We start from the raw sequence: 14680 nt of genomic DNA on the forward strand, positions 1-14680 counted from the left end.
TGCTTTAGGACTCTGACTAAAAAATAAAGAGTGGGTTGAACGATTAGCTGAAGTGGAAATTGCAACGGTTAAGAAGGTACAACCTTTCCGAATTGCATTTACATCATATGTTTGATAGGTGACTTATCTTATTTTAAAATTAATTTAGAAGGTTATTAGTGAATAGCATAATTGTCACCATTGTTTTATTTTTTACTAATTACATTCTCTTTGTCGGGATATAGGTGTTGTATTAAAATTGGCCTTGAAGTTTTAATTTCATCAATTTGATACACAACGTTTTAAAATCTCACCAATTTATAAAAAACCCAGCCCCTCTCCTTGTCCGCACGCTCCCGACCCCCCCTCTCCTCTGGTAAAGCCACCCCTCTCTAGACCGCTCTCTCTCTCTCTCTCTCTCTCTCTCTCTCTCATGATCCCCACGCCAATCCAGTGAATCCAGCCACCCCTCTCAATGTGAAGTTTCAGCAGAAAGGATGATGAGAAGAAGTGGAAGGCCGTTGAGGGTTAGGACTTTGGTTGCTCTTTGGAGGTATATGCCTAACATGTCATATTTTTTGGCACCATAGGCCTGCCCACATAGAATCTCCACCGCACTTCACAGTTCAAAAGGTGCGCTTGACCCAAAAACAGTGTGCTTCGAGAGGAACTGAAGAACACGACGCTATACAGCTTCTTCATAGGTACGCTTGGAATTCTGAACTTTTCTTTTTGAATTTTGTTGTAAATAATATTGGTGAAGCCCACATAAAGAGAAATGATGGAAGAAAAATGATGGTGTTGAGTATGGTAGTCAAAAGAAGAAATGATGGTGTTAGAAGTGGGATGATTAGTCAAAAGATGAAATTATAATGTTGGGGAGAAATCATTATGTCTCCATTAGAAGCCTTTTACTTTGCCTATAAATAGGCTTGCTCATTCACTTGTAAGACACACCAAAATGAAGAGAAGAATGAGTGAGGAAAGAAAGAAAGGAAGAGAAGGAAGAAAGAGGGTAAGTGAGTTGAGAGGAAAGAGAGCAAGAGAGAAATTTTCCAAGAGAGAAAAATTGAGTGAGCCATACTTATTGTAAACACTAAAGTTGTAGCCCTATTATTTTACATAGTGGAAAAGTTACTACTGCTGCTCTCCGGGGACGTAGGCATAGCCGAACCTCGTTAAATACTATGTCTCATCTACTTTACGTGTAGCTCAATATTCGCACATATCCCAGTTATTTTACAACACGTTATCAGCACGAGAAGCTCTCAGGTATAATTTTTGTGCTGCACTATTATTTATACTACTAACCATTGTATATATATATATATGAAAAGTTGATGGTAATATAATATGCTATATCTATTCACTTTTCTATTACTAACCACTAACAAAAATGGACCCTTGGTAATACTAAACATATTATCAGTGGGAGACCGTTACTAATACTAACATTTTTCTTATTTTATTCGGTGGTGGTTTTAACCCCTTATTTATTTTATTTATTGTATGGTGTAGGTTTATTACCCATACAACAGTATTTATTTAAAAGGGTGGTGCGGGTTTATCGTCCACGTCTTTACTTTTATTTAAATGTATGGAGCAGAATTAGTGCCCATACAAGCACGTTTACTTTACCGCAAATTTACTTTTACTTAAAGTATGATGTGGAATTGACCCTCATACTTTATGAAATTACTTTACTGTACATTATTTACTGTATGGTGTAGGTTTATTACCCATACAACAGTATCTATTTAAAAGGGTGGTGCGGGTTTATCGTCCACGCCTTTACTTTTATTTAAATGTATGGAGCAGAATTAGTGCCCATACAAGCACGTTTACTTTACGAATTTAATTTACTGCACATTTAATTTCATTTAAGATATGGTGCGGAATTAACGTTCATATAGCAAGTAATTTATTTTATCGCACATTTATTTTTACTTAAAGTATGATGAGGAATTAACCCTCATACTTCATGAATTTACTTTACCGCACATTTACTTTTACTTAAAGTATGATGAGGAATTAACCCTCATACTTTATGAATTTACTTTACCGCACATTTACTTTTATTTAACGTATGGTGCGGGTTTATCGTCCATACAAGCAATTCATTTACCAATAATTTAATTTACAAGCAATTTATTTTATGGATTAATTGTGTGGTATGATGAGTTTTTTTTTACAAGGATACAGATCAGAACCAGAAGTTTCTTGATCCTCATCATACAACTACATCAGGACTTGAAGATCCTTGATGATGATATTGATATGAGAGCTGGCAGTCTCTCCAGTACTATATTTGTAAACATGTGATCGGACTTGAGGGTCCTTGATTCTTGATATGTAAATAAGGACCTGGGGTTTCTTAAATGATGTAACAGTATTATATTGGTTAATAGTGCCGTACACATGAAAATAACTGTATTGGCAAATGTACTGTACACATGAATAGTGCCGTATACATGAATAGTGATGTATGCATAAATATTTACCATTTTGGGTAAACTGTCACTATTCAAAAAGGGAACCTGCAGTTCCTTTAACTCATGGATGAGCAATTAAATGAGATGCCAGAAGTTCTTCAAGATATGGACAATTATGTAAGGGCTTGAAGTCTAGAAATATGTGCAGAAAATTGTAAAAATGTCCATACCATGAGAATATGTGATTTTGGCTTGAGGTTCAAAATCTAACAGTGTTGAGAACCTGAAGTTCTAACAATTAAATGGACAACCCTTGAGGTATTATTGCAAATTGTGGTACGCCACATATTTCTTTGGCATAAGAGAATGATGAATTTAATAAAGTTCGATTCTGTTATAATCGACACCTCAAGGAAGAAATATATTTTGTGAATTTCGGTTGTTAAGAATACACCGTGAAATGGATAATATCAGTATAAACCTCAAATGATGAATTGAGGCTTCCCACATATTTTGTTATATCTGGGCCGGAAGCACATGGATTCAAATATATGAGAAATCCCGAACTTGAGGTTGTGGGTATATAGTAGTTAATGCTCTTCACTACTATATTGTGATATTATCATGGCTTTTACTCAATTCATATTTCATGTCCATTTGAAAAGGGTGAATAGATTCTGAGGTTTGTGTTTAGCCCAGGCCAAAAGTTCCATACGTTGAAATATGAAATTTGGGAGAGTCGATGTGGTTATTTGAACCTATAAGGCACAAGGTTCCAAACCGTCATTTTGAAAAGACGTAAAAACCACAGGTGCAAGTTTAAGAATGTGCGCAATTATTATTACAGGAACATACAACAGATAGATTTTTTCCACCTATAATGAAGGTGCAGGTCCTGTAAAATCTATAAAATTACATTATGTTCTGGAAGCCTCTGAAGGAAGAGGACGACGCCTCTTAAACTTAGCCATGAGCCTCTCGTGGTCTCCCAAAATTCTTTCATTGGAAACCTGCAGCATGTCTAGCCTTCTCAGTGTATCAACAGAGTACGAACTCACCAGTTTCAACAAGGCATTATTCTCTCCTTTAAGTTTCTCAACCTCCTGTTGAGACTCATGAAGCATTCTTTGGAGAGACGAATTTTCAGTTGTTAGTCTCTCGACCTCGTTTGCTCTAGCACGCAAACGATCAGCCATGTTAGAAACAGAAGCAGCACTCTGAATGCTAAAAGCCATTGAGTCATCAATAGCCTCTTCCTCAGACCTCCCTGCTAACAGCATTTCATCCATTGGAGTAATGAAATTCCTAGCTACTATGACAGCAGTAGCATCATTCATCATCACAGAATCATTAACTGTGAGATGACGATTTTGGGATACAAAGGATGGACGCCAAACTTTGGCGTCACTGGTTGTTGTGGGAGTATCATTTAAATTGAAATAATTTGGGCAGGAAGAAGAGGAAGCCATTTTTAAGAAGGTTTCGAAGAAAGTCTTAAGAAAACTAAAGTTTCAGAAAATGAAGGAAGTTAAGTTGCTCCAATCAAGTTTTGCAAAGGCAATATCTATAGGAGGAAATATGGCTACAGTTTTTCAGGATCCCAATATCTTTTCGGATCCCCATATTCTCTTTTTCTTTTCCAGATTCCAAAACTTCACGTGGCCTCCATTAATGTTTGTCGGCACTTTCGGCGTTTTCAAAGTATTATTTTCGTCAAAAGCCGATCTTGCTTTGCGGATTTCACGGAGCTATTTTTTCAAAAGTATCCCGAGAATCTCGCAATTTTCCTATGGTTAATTTGAAATTCACCGGTTCTACCTATTCATTGTATTTGTGTATAAATGTGTTACTAACGAAATTTTCTTTGCAGAAGACATCCAGTTTTCTCCATACCTAGTGATGCGATATCTACTTATTTTTCTTATCAGAGAGCACTCAATATGCCCGAGAAGCAAGACTATCTCTGATCATCCATTCAGGAAGCGAGACTATCCCTGATCACGTTTCCGCCACATCCAGGAACTGTGAAGGCAACCTTATGCTCTAATCTCCGGAAGTTCTTCTAGACTAGAAGAAATGATAGCTTGTTGTTTGCTCCCACCAGCTTCCTTCCTTGATTGCTGAGCTTGTTGTCTGCTCCCACCAGCTTCCTTCCCTGATTGCTTACCTTCTCTTGCAATCAATATCACAATTTTTTTGCATTTTTTCTCTTTTTGTAACTCTCTGTTCATAAGGGATTTTATTTCTTTAGAATGAACATCTGAAGAAAGAATCCATGAAGTGATCCTAACTCTGAGGGTTATTTGTTTTTGACAGAGAAAAGAATTGTGATTTTGCTCTTGCAGGATATAACTAGATCATCAAGCGCTACATTTACTGGGCCGATACGAGCTTGAATGATACTTAAGAAAAGTTTCTCCCACCTAAGGATGTAAGCAATATTTGTGTTATTATATGCTTATATACTTATTTGATATTTTATCTTGAAAGGTAACCAAATGGGGAGATAAGTCTGTTCCAAAAGAATGGCTTGTATGTATCCATGAATTATTAATGCAAATTTTACAGATTGCAAGTTGGATACATTGATAATACACTGCACAGATTAAAGTCCCATAAGAACAGAATATGGGTATAGCAGTGATCAATATGATGCACGCCTGTTGCGTAGCAAATGATGTGGATTGAAGTCCCGAAAGGACAATCCTTTAACATGTCAATATTGATATTGTGCACGCCTAATGCGTAGCAAATTATATGGGTTAAAGTCCCATAAATTAATTGACATGTATGTATTAATCTGTGGCATGCCTGCTGCATAACAGATATATGGGTTCTAAATGTTCCAACTCCCTAAATGGAGATTTTCCACGCCCTATGTAAAATAACGCTCCATTGGAGGTTATAATCCACGTTCTCACATAATAAAAGCCCCCTGAAGTGGCTTGGGTACCCAAGAGCAAAGAAATGCTTATAATTGATGCATGCACGTGCAAATGAGAATGATGGGATCATGAATTGATGAATGACAATTTTTGGTTTTGGAGTAGCTACTCAAATCATCAATAGGCTGTGTTGATTGGAACCACGTTCAATTATTAAATGTCGACAATATCATTGGCCAAAATAGAATGAGGTAATTCCATTATAGATGAGAATGAACGTGAAAGAACAAACCCACAGTACGAACCCCAAAATATGTTAATATTGAAAGTTATACTTGGGTGTTCGGAATAGAAGGGAATATACCTACTTTGTATGACACAATATTTTTGGCATAAATAAGGAACGTTGGATTTTCTCCATATTTATAGATTCAATTGTGCCCCTTTATTGCACATTTACGGAGACCAACATATTATCTTTAAGGGGTATTAAATGCACAGAGCATATTGCCAGAAGCGATTCCCTAAAGATGTATAAATAGCTGGATTAAATCTATATAATGTATCATAAAGTTTAATCCCTTTAAACAAAATCCTTGAAAGGATTGAAATTGCATGAAGCAAGTCCCTGAAGGACATGTGCCTGAAGCACAAAATTTGTACTCAATACTAATGTGCATAAATTGTCTCAATGAGTACATGGATTATAATTTGTTTGCAACACATTAAAGCCTCTGAAGAGTTCAAGAAATATTTATCTCGACTTAAGGATCGAGCATTATGCCAACGAGATTCTTGCTTATACTAAGAACGTATTGAAGCATTTTTATGAGGATTATCCGTTGGACACTTTAATGATTTTCCGAAAGTATATTGGACCGGACATCATATTTTCCAGATAGGGCTCAACTCCATCACCATCATTTTGGGATGATGTGAGGTATATTTGATGCTATCTCCGCATAACACCATGTACGGGCATATTCTTTCAAGTGAACTTACAAATAGCCCAAGTTTTGTTAGAAACGCGGACTCTGAAAATTTCTATGATTTACATAGAGATAGCTCACTGGAAATATATTTACTTACTCAACTACGAGAATTATTAATGGCTATATCCTCCACTCACTCCAAAAGATTTTCGCTCCAAAAGATAATCATGAAGATATCAGGGGGAGATATTCATCAGGGGGAGCATCCAGAACTATGCTGCACTGATTACTGTAATCTTCTTCATTCCATCAGTTTTCTACCTCATTGGGTTTTCTCCAAGCAAATCTTTAATGATGCAACCGACATGTCATTTGTGGTCTCCAAGGGGGAGTGTTGTAAATAATATTGGTGAAGCCCACATAAAGAGAAATGATGGAAGAAAAATGATGGTGTTGAGTATGGTAGTCAAAAGAAGAAATGATGGTGTTAGAAGTGGGATGATTAGTCAAAAGATGAAATTATAATGTTGGGGAGAAATCATTATGTCTCCATTAGAAGCCTTTTACTTTGCCTATAAATAGGCTTGCTCATTCACTTGTAAGACACACCAAAATGAAGAGAAGAATGAGTGAGGAAAGAAAGAAAGGAAGAGAAGGAAGAAAGAGGGTGAGTGAGTTGAGAGGAAAGAGAGCAAGAGAGAAATTTTCCAAGAGAGAAAAATTGAGTGAGCCATACTTATTGTAAACACTAAAGTTGTAGCCCTATTATTTTACATAGTGGAAAAGTTACTACTGCTGCTCTCCGGGGACGTAGGCATAGCCGAACCTCGTTAAATACTATGTCTCATCTACTTTACGTGCAGCTCAATATTCGCACATATCCCAGTTATTTTACAACAAATTTCGAATTTTTGGAATTGTCACCACCATTTTTCATGAACCAAACATTTGTTTTATGCAACGCCCAAAGATTCACCCTAATGGGCAATTGAGAGGAGCCCATTTTGTGTATGTATTTCAAAATATACTAGGCCAAGGCCCAACTATTTAAAAGCTAACCTTAGCCCAAAATATTTGTTCCAGTCCATGCCACCAAGGCCCAAGCCAGCCAGCCAAACAACCAACCACCACTGCTTCACTTTTTCTTGTTCCATACTTCAGTGACCATGCTCTAAACTTCGTTTCAGGCTCAGCTGCTGGGTCATGGCGGTTTCAAGGTTGTTCAAGAGGTTTTGCGGTCTACACAAAGCTAATGCCAGAATCCAAGCAGGCCCACCTGGCTACATACATAGAAGAGCCTTATCAGACTCCCAGGTATTCAACAATGGCGATGATACGGTGCTTCCGGTTCTGATAGTCGGTGCAGGACCTGTGGGTCTTGTTCTGTCTATACTTTTAACAAAACTAGGTATGTGCTTGTTCTAACCCAACTTTTTTTAAAGTCCTCTGGCCTTTGGCCTTGCTTGTTGCCTAGAAAGAAAGTTTGGGAGGGAAGAAGGAAGTTTGGAATGCATATACTTGGCATTTGTTTTCACCTTCAAAGATACTTTGTTATTTTTTATAAATAAATAAATAAATTCTTATGATCAAATTGTCAACAAAGGGAGCAGTAGGAAATTTCAGTGTGCTAGTTAATTAATATTCATGCTTGACATTACTGGAGGAGTGGTGTTTGAGCGGTGGTTTATAGAATGTGATGGTGCATGTGTTAAGGTAGTGTAAGGTTTTAAAATCTGAAATTTCTTGTCGGAAGTTAAGAACCTTTTTTTTTGGGGCAATCGACTTTCTCTGATGAAACGTACTAGCTCTTGTTTGCTTGATTTATGTATTGCGGTTTATGATTTAATATCCACCTATTGGTTGTAAGTTGTTCTTATTCCTGGTGGAAGTTGGAATGAGTTCTCGATATATAATCATCATGTATCAATATTATTTTATAGGGGTCAAATGTTCAGTTTTGGAGAAAAGCAATACTTTCTCAAAACATCCGCAGGCACACTTCATCAACAATCGATCCATGGAGGTTGATTTTCATATTTGGAAGATCTAATTAAATGAGTTATTTGAAGGAATTCAAGCTTCATTTCAACTTGTAAATTATTAGGTGTTCCGTAAATTGGATGGCCTGGCAGAGGAGATTCAGAGGTCTCAACCACCAGTAGATTTATGGAGGAAGTTCATATATTGCACTTCGCTCTATGGTTCAATTCTTGGGTCAGTGGACCATATGCAACCCCAAGGTGCAATTGAACTCTTTATTCTTCCATTCTTTTCCCAGTTAGCACACAGCGTTTAAGTCTTACTTATGCAACTTTGAGATTAGACAACAAGACATTTTAACTATTTAAGATATTCCAATACAATGATGACATGCCCATGTGTGCAATATTTTCAAACATTTCATAAGTAAACTGTTTAATGTATGAATATGCTTTAGGATTTGGTATTTTAGCAGTTTCATTCTGGTTTCACTTTGTCATCAGATTTTGAGCAAGTTGTCAGCCCGGCCTCTGTCGCACACTTCTCGCAGTACAAGCTAATTAGTTTACTACTTAAGCAGCTTGAAAATCTCAGCTTCAAGTTATGTATGTCTAACGAGTTGGAAGGCTTTAACCATAGGCCTTTTCAGGAAAGGCAACTATTAATGGGGCATGAGTGTGTTTCCATTAAAGCCAATGATGATTTTATTTCTGTGACTGCATCTTTTCTCAAAGATGGGAAACGTATGGAGAGGAATATCAGATGTAATATCGTTGTTGGTACAGATGGTGCTGGAAGTACTGTACGTAAGCTTGCTGGAATAGATATGAGAGGTAAGAGGGACTTGCAGAAGCTTGTGAGTGTCCATTTCTCTAGCAGAGATCTTGGGAAGTACTTGCTCAGTGAGAGACCTGGCATGCTGTTTTTTATCTTCAATACTGAAGCTATAGGTGTCCTTGTCGCTCATGATCTCAAGCAAGGGGAATTTGTTTTGCAGGTATTGCTGGCTTTAAAAGTGTCTTGGAATTTGTTTGGTGATATAAATGTGCAATTTCATGGATTGTCTCTCATCATCTTGCAGATTCCATTTTATCCACCTCAGCAAAACCTTGAAGATTTCAGTCCCGAGGTATATTTGCTATGCATTGTAGATAAGTTAATTTTATGGAAATTGTTCAACTCAGTCTCATGATTGTTTCCACTAAATTGAAGGCATTTTTTTACATTTAAGGCCTTAATAAGAAGGCTTCTTCATTGTGGGTAATTGCTCATAAGGATTTACTTGTCGTAGATATGTGAGGAATTAATCTTCAAGTTGGTTGGTCGAGAGCTAAGTGACATAAATGTGATTGACATAAAACCATGGGTGATGCATGCTGAAGTTGCTGAGAAGTTCATAAGTTGTGGAAACCGAATAATACTTGCTGGTGATGCTGCTCATCGATTCCCTCCTGCTGGAGGATTTGGTTAGTAGTTTGCTTTTGTTATGCAGATGAGGGAAACTCTCCAGGTGTTTATCATGCAAATGTGTTTTTGGCCCTTCATGTGATTTGTCCAGGAATGAATACTGGAATTCAAGATTCTCATAGTCTTGCTTGGAAAATAGCTTCTGTAGTGAAGGATATTGCACCATCTTCAATACTTCATACTTATGAAACAGAACGTAGGCCGGTATTGGTTTTTTCTTCACTTTTATTTATAACTTTTTTTGGAAATTAGAATGGATTTTAATCATCATACTATGCCTTTTGTCAGATTGCAATTTTCAATACAGAACTTAGCGTTCAGAACTTTAAAGCAGCCATGACTGTTCCAGCAGCACTTGGTCTTGATCCAACTGTTGCAAACTCTGGTAAACCAATCTACTATAGCATTTTGCATGGTGAGCTGTTTTCCTTGTTTGTTAGAGACATGCGGCTATTACTTTCCTCCTTGATTTGCAGTACATCAAGTCATAAATGAGGGGGTTGGTTCCATCTTACCATCTGGACTACAGAGGGCCATTTTGGATGGAATTTTCACTATAGGTCGTGCACAACTATCGGAATCTCTTTTGAATGAAAAAAACCCACTTGGATCTTCAAGGCTTGCTAATCTAAGACGGATATTTGAAGAAGGAAAGAGTCTCCAACTCCAGTTCCCAGCAGAGGATCTTGGTTTCAGGTATCACACATATCAGACTTGATTCTCAAACTAGTTAGACATAGGTTTATCAATGTGATAAATTCTTCAACAACTAAAGAAGCACATATGTAAATGTCTAATTCTAGGCTGTCAATTTAGGTACCTAGAAGGTGCACTTATTCCTGATACTGATGATGCACTGGGTGCTCCAGAAGGACCTACTGGTCGCCGGAGGGACTATGTTCCTTCTGTAGTTCCAGGTTCAAGGCTACCCCACATGAATGTGAGGATATTGTCAAATTCCTCAAGTGAGGTATGTTGCTATTGTTTTCTTTCAATATTTACATGATAAATGTCTGCTGGCCTGGAGATGTTCTGGCTTGTGTTGTCCAACGGTTTTCTTTTTGCTGTCATTAAATTTGTCTACGTCAGTGGGTTGTGGCTCCAGAAACCAGGAAGCCTTAAATGTTTTAGTTCACTCTGCAAGTAATAACATGAAGTAACCCATTTTTGTGCCAAACTGCCAAACTGCTTTGAAACTAACTATATTTCCAATGTTTCGTCCAAAAAAAAACCTATATTTCCAATGTTTATTCATCTTAACTGTCATACTACTGTAGGTTACTTTTTCTACACTGGATCTTATATCTGGAGACAAAATTGAGTTTCTCCTCATCATAGCACCAACAGACTCATCCTACCATCTTGCTCGTGCTGCATTCAAAGTCGCCGAGGAATTCAAAGTTTCTGCGAGGGTTTGCGTCTTGTGGCCTGCTGGTAGTGTTAAACAAGTTGAAGCAGGAAGTAAGGCATTATTGACGCCCTGGGAGAATTACATAGATGTTGTGGAAGTTAAAAAGTCATCGAATCCATCATCATGGTGGGATCTCTGTCAAATGACTGACAAAGGAGCCATCCTAGTTCGGCCTGATGAGCATGTTGCTTGGCGTGTGAAGTCTGGGGTTGTTGGGGATCCCATAACAGAAATGAGAAGGGTTTTTTCTGCTACTTTGGGCGTAAAACCGCATAATAGGAGAGATCAAGAACCTGATCAATGACATAATTCTTAGTTTTCATTTTTTATTCATTTGTTATTGGAATGCTGTTTTGGGTTGGAAGGAGCTGTCTTCTTCCCCTGACATACTAGCCCAAGAGGGGGCCGCATACTCATGCAGTATTGAAATAAAAGTGGTCTTGATGTGAGTAATGTACTCTATAGACCGTTGACAGGATATTACTTGTTCCATATTAGGTTTGTCGTAACATGAGACATCTTGTAATGGACACTGTTCTTGATACAAACACATTATTGAATTCTCACTCTCCCGCACAAACACACATTATTGATACAAGTTGTAAAGGAGGAACTGAGATTCAAAAAGAGGGCCCGACTGAGGAAAACTCCAACATAATATAATCGATCAAATTGGTGAAAGGACAATTAGAAGCTCCATTAAAACTAGACAATGAATTATGGACCAGATATGGAAAAAATACCACCATATGAATTATGGACAGTGAATTGGTTACGTCCTGACGCTTCCGTGATGCGCACACATGCTTGAAAGTATTATCTAAACTGAATCTTGGGCACTGCATGAGGCATCATGCAAAAGTCATTGCCATTGAGATGTTAGGCGAAAATATTGCTTTTGAAGCAGTAGAATGAATGAAAGATGGGCAACCGTTGCCAAGTCGTCCATGTGCATCCTTTGACAAGTTCAAAAGCGTACAAGCATGATAAAAGTAATCCCTACTTTATGCCTTGCTTGGATTACAAAGACAAAAATGGGACTTTAGATAAGGTAGTACGAAAGTAAAATATGGCATCTTTATTAAACTCACTGTGGTACAAATCGTCTCAACAAGACTGTTTTTATCACAAAAGATACAGAATCAATCAAATTACATCTTACAAATGTTTTGTTTATACAAATGGACGCAGTCTAATGAATTATAGACAAGAAGAACTGTGTATTCGCAGTCGGAAAATACCGCGTATGATGGATCTGCAATTTGCAATCCAAAGGTATAACAGATGAGGCACCAAGAGATGCTGCTATATTGTATCACTATCTATGTGGATGTAAACCATTCCAGCATCATGTATGACTGATTGTTACAGTAATCAAATAGCCAATGGCTGCTGTGACGATTCCAAGCAACCCACCAACAATAACCTGTCAATTGGGAACAACAATCATCATAAGAAAAAATGTTTATTTTATCAAAGTTCTAGGTTTCCAATACTGATAGATACACAATCTGGATCCATTAAACAATTTGACAGGTCAAAAACTAATAGAGAACCTGAGGGGGTGTGTGTCCAAGAAGTTCACGTAGTGGTCTGCTCTCTGCCAGAGGATGTTCAGCAGGAAGTTCATACACAATTTGATTCAAAACCTGAAGAATATTCATATCCAATGAGAATACATACATAACCAAATCAACCAAAATTTAATAGGATACGATGAAGCTGAATTATGTGAAGAACATGATAAAAGCAAGGTCGTCAAACATCAAGGTTTCTCTGAAGTTAATTCTTAGACAAAGTGTGGACACTGAAACTCAAGAGAATAAAGAAAAGGGTGGGAAGGGGCTAAAAGAGAACCAGGAGAAGCCAAAACATCAAACATCAAACCTCTGCTTGGCGTCCAGCCTGTAATCTCACACCAGTTGCATCATACATCACCTGCCACCAAATTTTCTACATTAGAGATCTCCTCATGACATGTGCATTATAAATAACATGAGAACAATAAACCATTATCAATTTATTTAAAATGTTTCAAGTCTGTGAATACACATATTTCAGCTGGCTGCAGTCTGAGACAGTATTGAATTATCATTGTATAATCATTATCCAAGATGAATATAAGATTCAATGTAAACCGAAATTATGTCTTCAGACTTTGAAAAAGTTGAAAAAAAAATTAAAATTAAAAATGTAAGCCCAAATGTTATCTGCAAATTGCTAAACAAAGAAGAGAGGGATCTTACAACACATGCTAAGATCAATCCAATTGCAAAGATTGGTCCGCCAACGCCTTCTTGGAACCCAATGGCTGCAGCAACCGCAGTAACAGTCGCAGAATGAGAAGACGGCATTCCACCGGATCCAACAAGTTGCTTGAAATCCCATCGTCTTTCCTTGTACCTGCAAATCTATCAAGGTTTAAGAACTCTTAGGATAAACTAATAGTCAACAATCCTAAATGATCAAGAACATCTCTACTCTTGAGACTTGTCACAAAAGGAAAGAACAAGTACCCCTAAAGAATTGCTCTACAGAAGTTCATTTTCCTTCCTATACCATCTCATAGGAATCAAATGGCCAATGAATCAATAAATTTAGCCAATCTGTAGACTCCTAGCTATGAAATTCACCCAACACTCATTCAATTATGATATTGCATTGTGTGGTTGGTAAATTTTTTAAGGCTTATTGTTGTTTTGATTAAAGGACCTTCTAAATTTATATATAAATATTAAAAAGAAAAGAATAGTGAATTGATTTCATTTTTCACCTCAAGAATCAAGATCTGGGCAAATGCTAGTTAGCAAAAGCTATGCATGGTACAATTCAATTCAACCCATTTTCTGGGTACATTGAAAAAGTCAATCAGAAACAAGAACTATGAAGCAAAGCAACATGCATTAAAAAAATCCTGAATTGATGAATTGGGCAAGATCCAAATCCGAAGAATTGTGTAAAAAAGAGATAGACAAGTACCAGGAGGTGAAGAACTTGATGAATTGGGCAATGGCGAAAGCTACAACAGCAGAGAGAAGAGGGTAGTTGGTGAAGATTGAAGACGACGATGTCGAAGATGCCGCCACCTCAACCATCGCCTTTTTCTTGGTTGAATTCGAACGAAATTGTAAATTCAAAAGGGTAAACAGAAAAATCAAAACCCAATCTGACACTTGATAGATTGTTTGATTGTACGCGCAGGAGGAGGAAGGAGGAGGGAGAGAGGGGGAGAGAAGGAGAGAGGGAGAGCGTGACGTGATAATAAGGACCGACTGATTCTACAACGATCTACGAAGTTTGAGCCTTTGGTGTCGTTATGTTTGAAAACAAGCAAAATGGTCAGAGCAGAGGAGGTGGGTTCCTTCTTCTTTCTTGGTACTACCAGCTACGAGTATTATGAGCATGAGCCATCACAGCTATGGTTTTTGGTCGTCTCTTGTTGATGTATTTGGTTGCTTGCTGCTTCTAGCTTTCTCATAACTAACGGTCCTTGCCTCTAGTCTTTTAACTGAATATGCCTCTTTCTTCTAGTCATTGCTAGAATATACCCCCAATTCTGGCATATTATTACGGCTTCGCTTTGCCTTTTTTCCT

The 14680-nt window shown here is 37.5% G+C and overlaps 2 protein-coding genes across 2 annotated transcripts; one reads left to right on the forward strand and one right to left on the reverse strand.

Annotated features, from left to right (window-relative positions):
• On the forward strand, positions 617-11646 carry LOC18789690 (2,4-dichlorophenol 6-monooxygenase). The gene is made up of 12 exons (XM_007225140.2): positions 617-683; positions 7416-7636; positions 8169-8251; positions 8333-8468; positions 8712-9205; positions 9290-9337; positions 9500-9674; positions 9767-9879; positions 9964-10060; positions 10152-10371; positions 10492-10645; positions 10953-11646. Exons 2-12 carry the CDS (start codon positions 7432-7434, stop codon positions 11388-11390), a joined length of 2163 nt encoding a protein of 720 aa, XP_007225202.1. The 5' UTR covers positions 617-683; positions 7416-7431; the 3' UTR covers positions 11391-11646.
• On the reverse strand, positions 12144-14674 carry LOC18791603 (uncharacterized membrane protein YuiD). The gene is made up of 5 exons (XM_007223549.2): positions 14066-14674; positions 13333-13489; positions 12974-13024; positions 12643-12735; positions 12144-12512 (listed from the first exon to the last, which is right to left on the reverse strand). The coding sequence occupies exons 1-5, from the start codon at positions 14179-14181 to the stop codon at positions 12435-12437; spliced, it is 495 nt and encodes a 164-aa protein (XP_007223611.1). The 5' UTR covers positions 14182-14674; the 3' UTR covers positions 12144-12434.

Source organism: Prunus persica, chromosome G1 (assembly GCF_000346465.2).
Source record: "Prunus persica cultivar Lovell chromosome G1, Prunus_persica_NCBIv2, whole genome shotgun sequence".
NCBI classification, from domain to species: domain Eukaryota; kingdom Viridiplantae; phylum Streptophyta; class Magnoliopsida; order Rosales; family Rosaceae; genus Prunus; species Prunus persica.

Bases quoted from the DNA above. Each gene is read 5' to 3' on its own strand.
- LOC18789690 (XM_007225140.2), top strand. From the start codon at position 7,432: ATGGCGGTTTCAAGGTTGTTCAAGAGGTTTTGCGGTCTACACAAAGCT. The intron at 7,637-8,168 runs GTATGTGCTTGT...ATTATTTTATAG, and splicing joins TATACTTTTAACAAAACTAG to GGGTCAAATGTTCAGTTTTG. The intron at 8,252-8,332 runs GTTGATTTTCAT...GTAAATTATTAG, and splicing joins TCAACAATCGATCCATGGAG to GTGTTCCGTAAATTGGATGG.
- LOC18791603 (XM_007223549.2), bottom strand. From the start codon at position 14,181: ATGGTTGAGGTGGCGGCATCTTCGACATCGTCGTCTTCAATCTTCACC. The intron at 12,736-12,973 runs GTTTGATGTTTG...AATATTCTTCAG, and splicing joins AGGCTGGACGCCAAGCAGAG to GTTTTGAATCAAATTGTGTA. The intron at 12,513-12,642 runs GTTCTCTATTAG...CCCAATTGACAG, and splicing joins TTGGACACACACCCCCTCAG to GTTATTGTTGGTGGGTTGCT.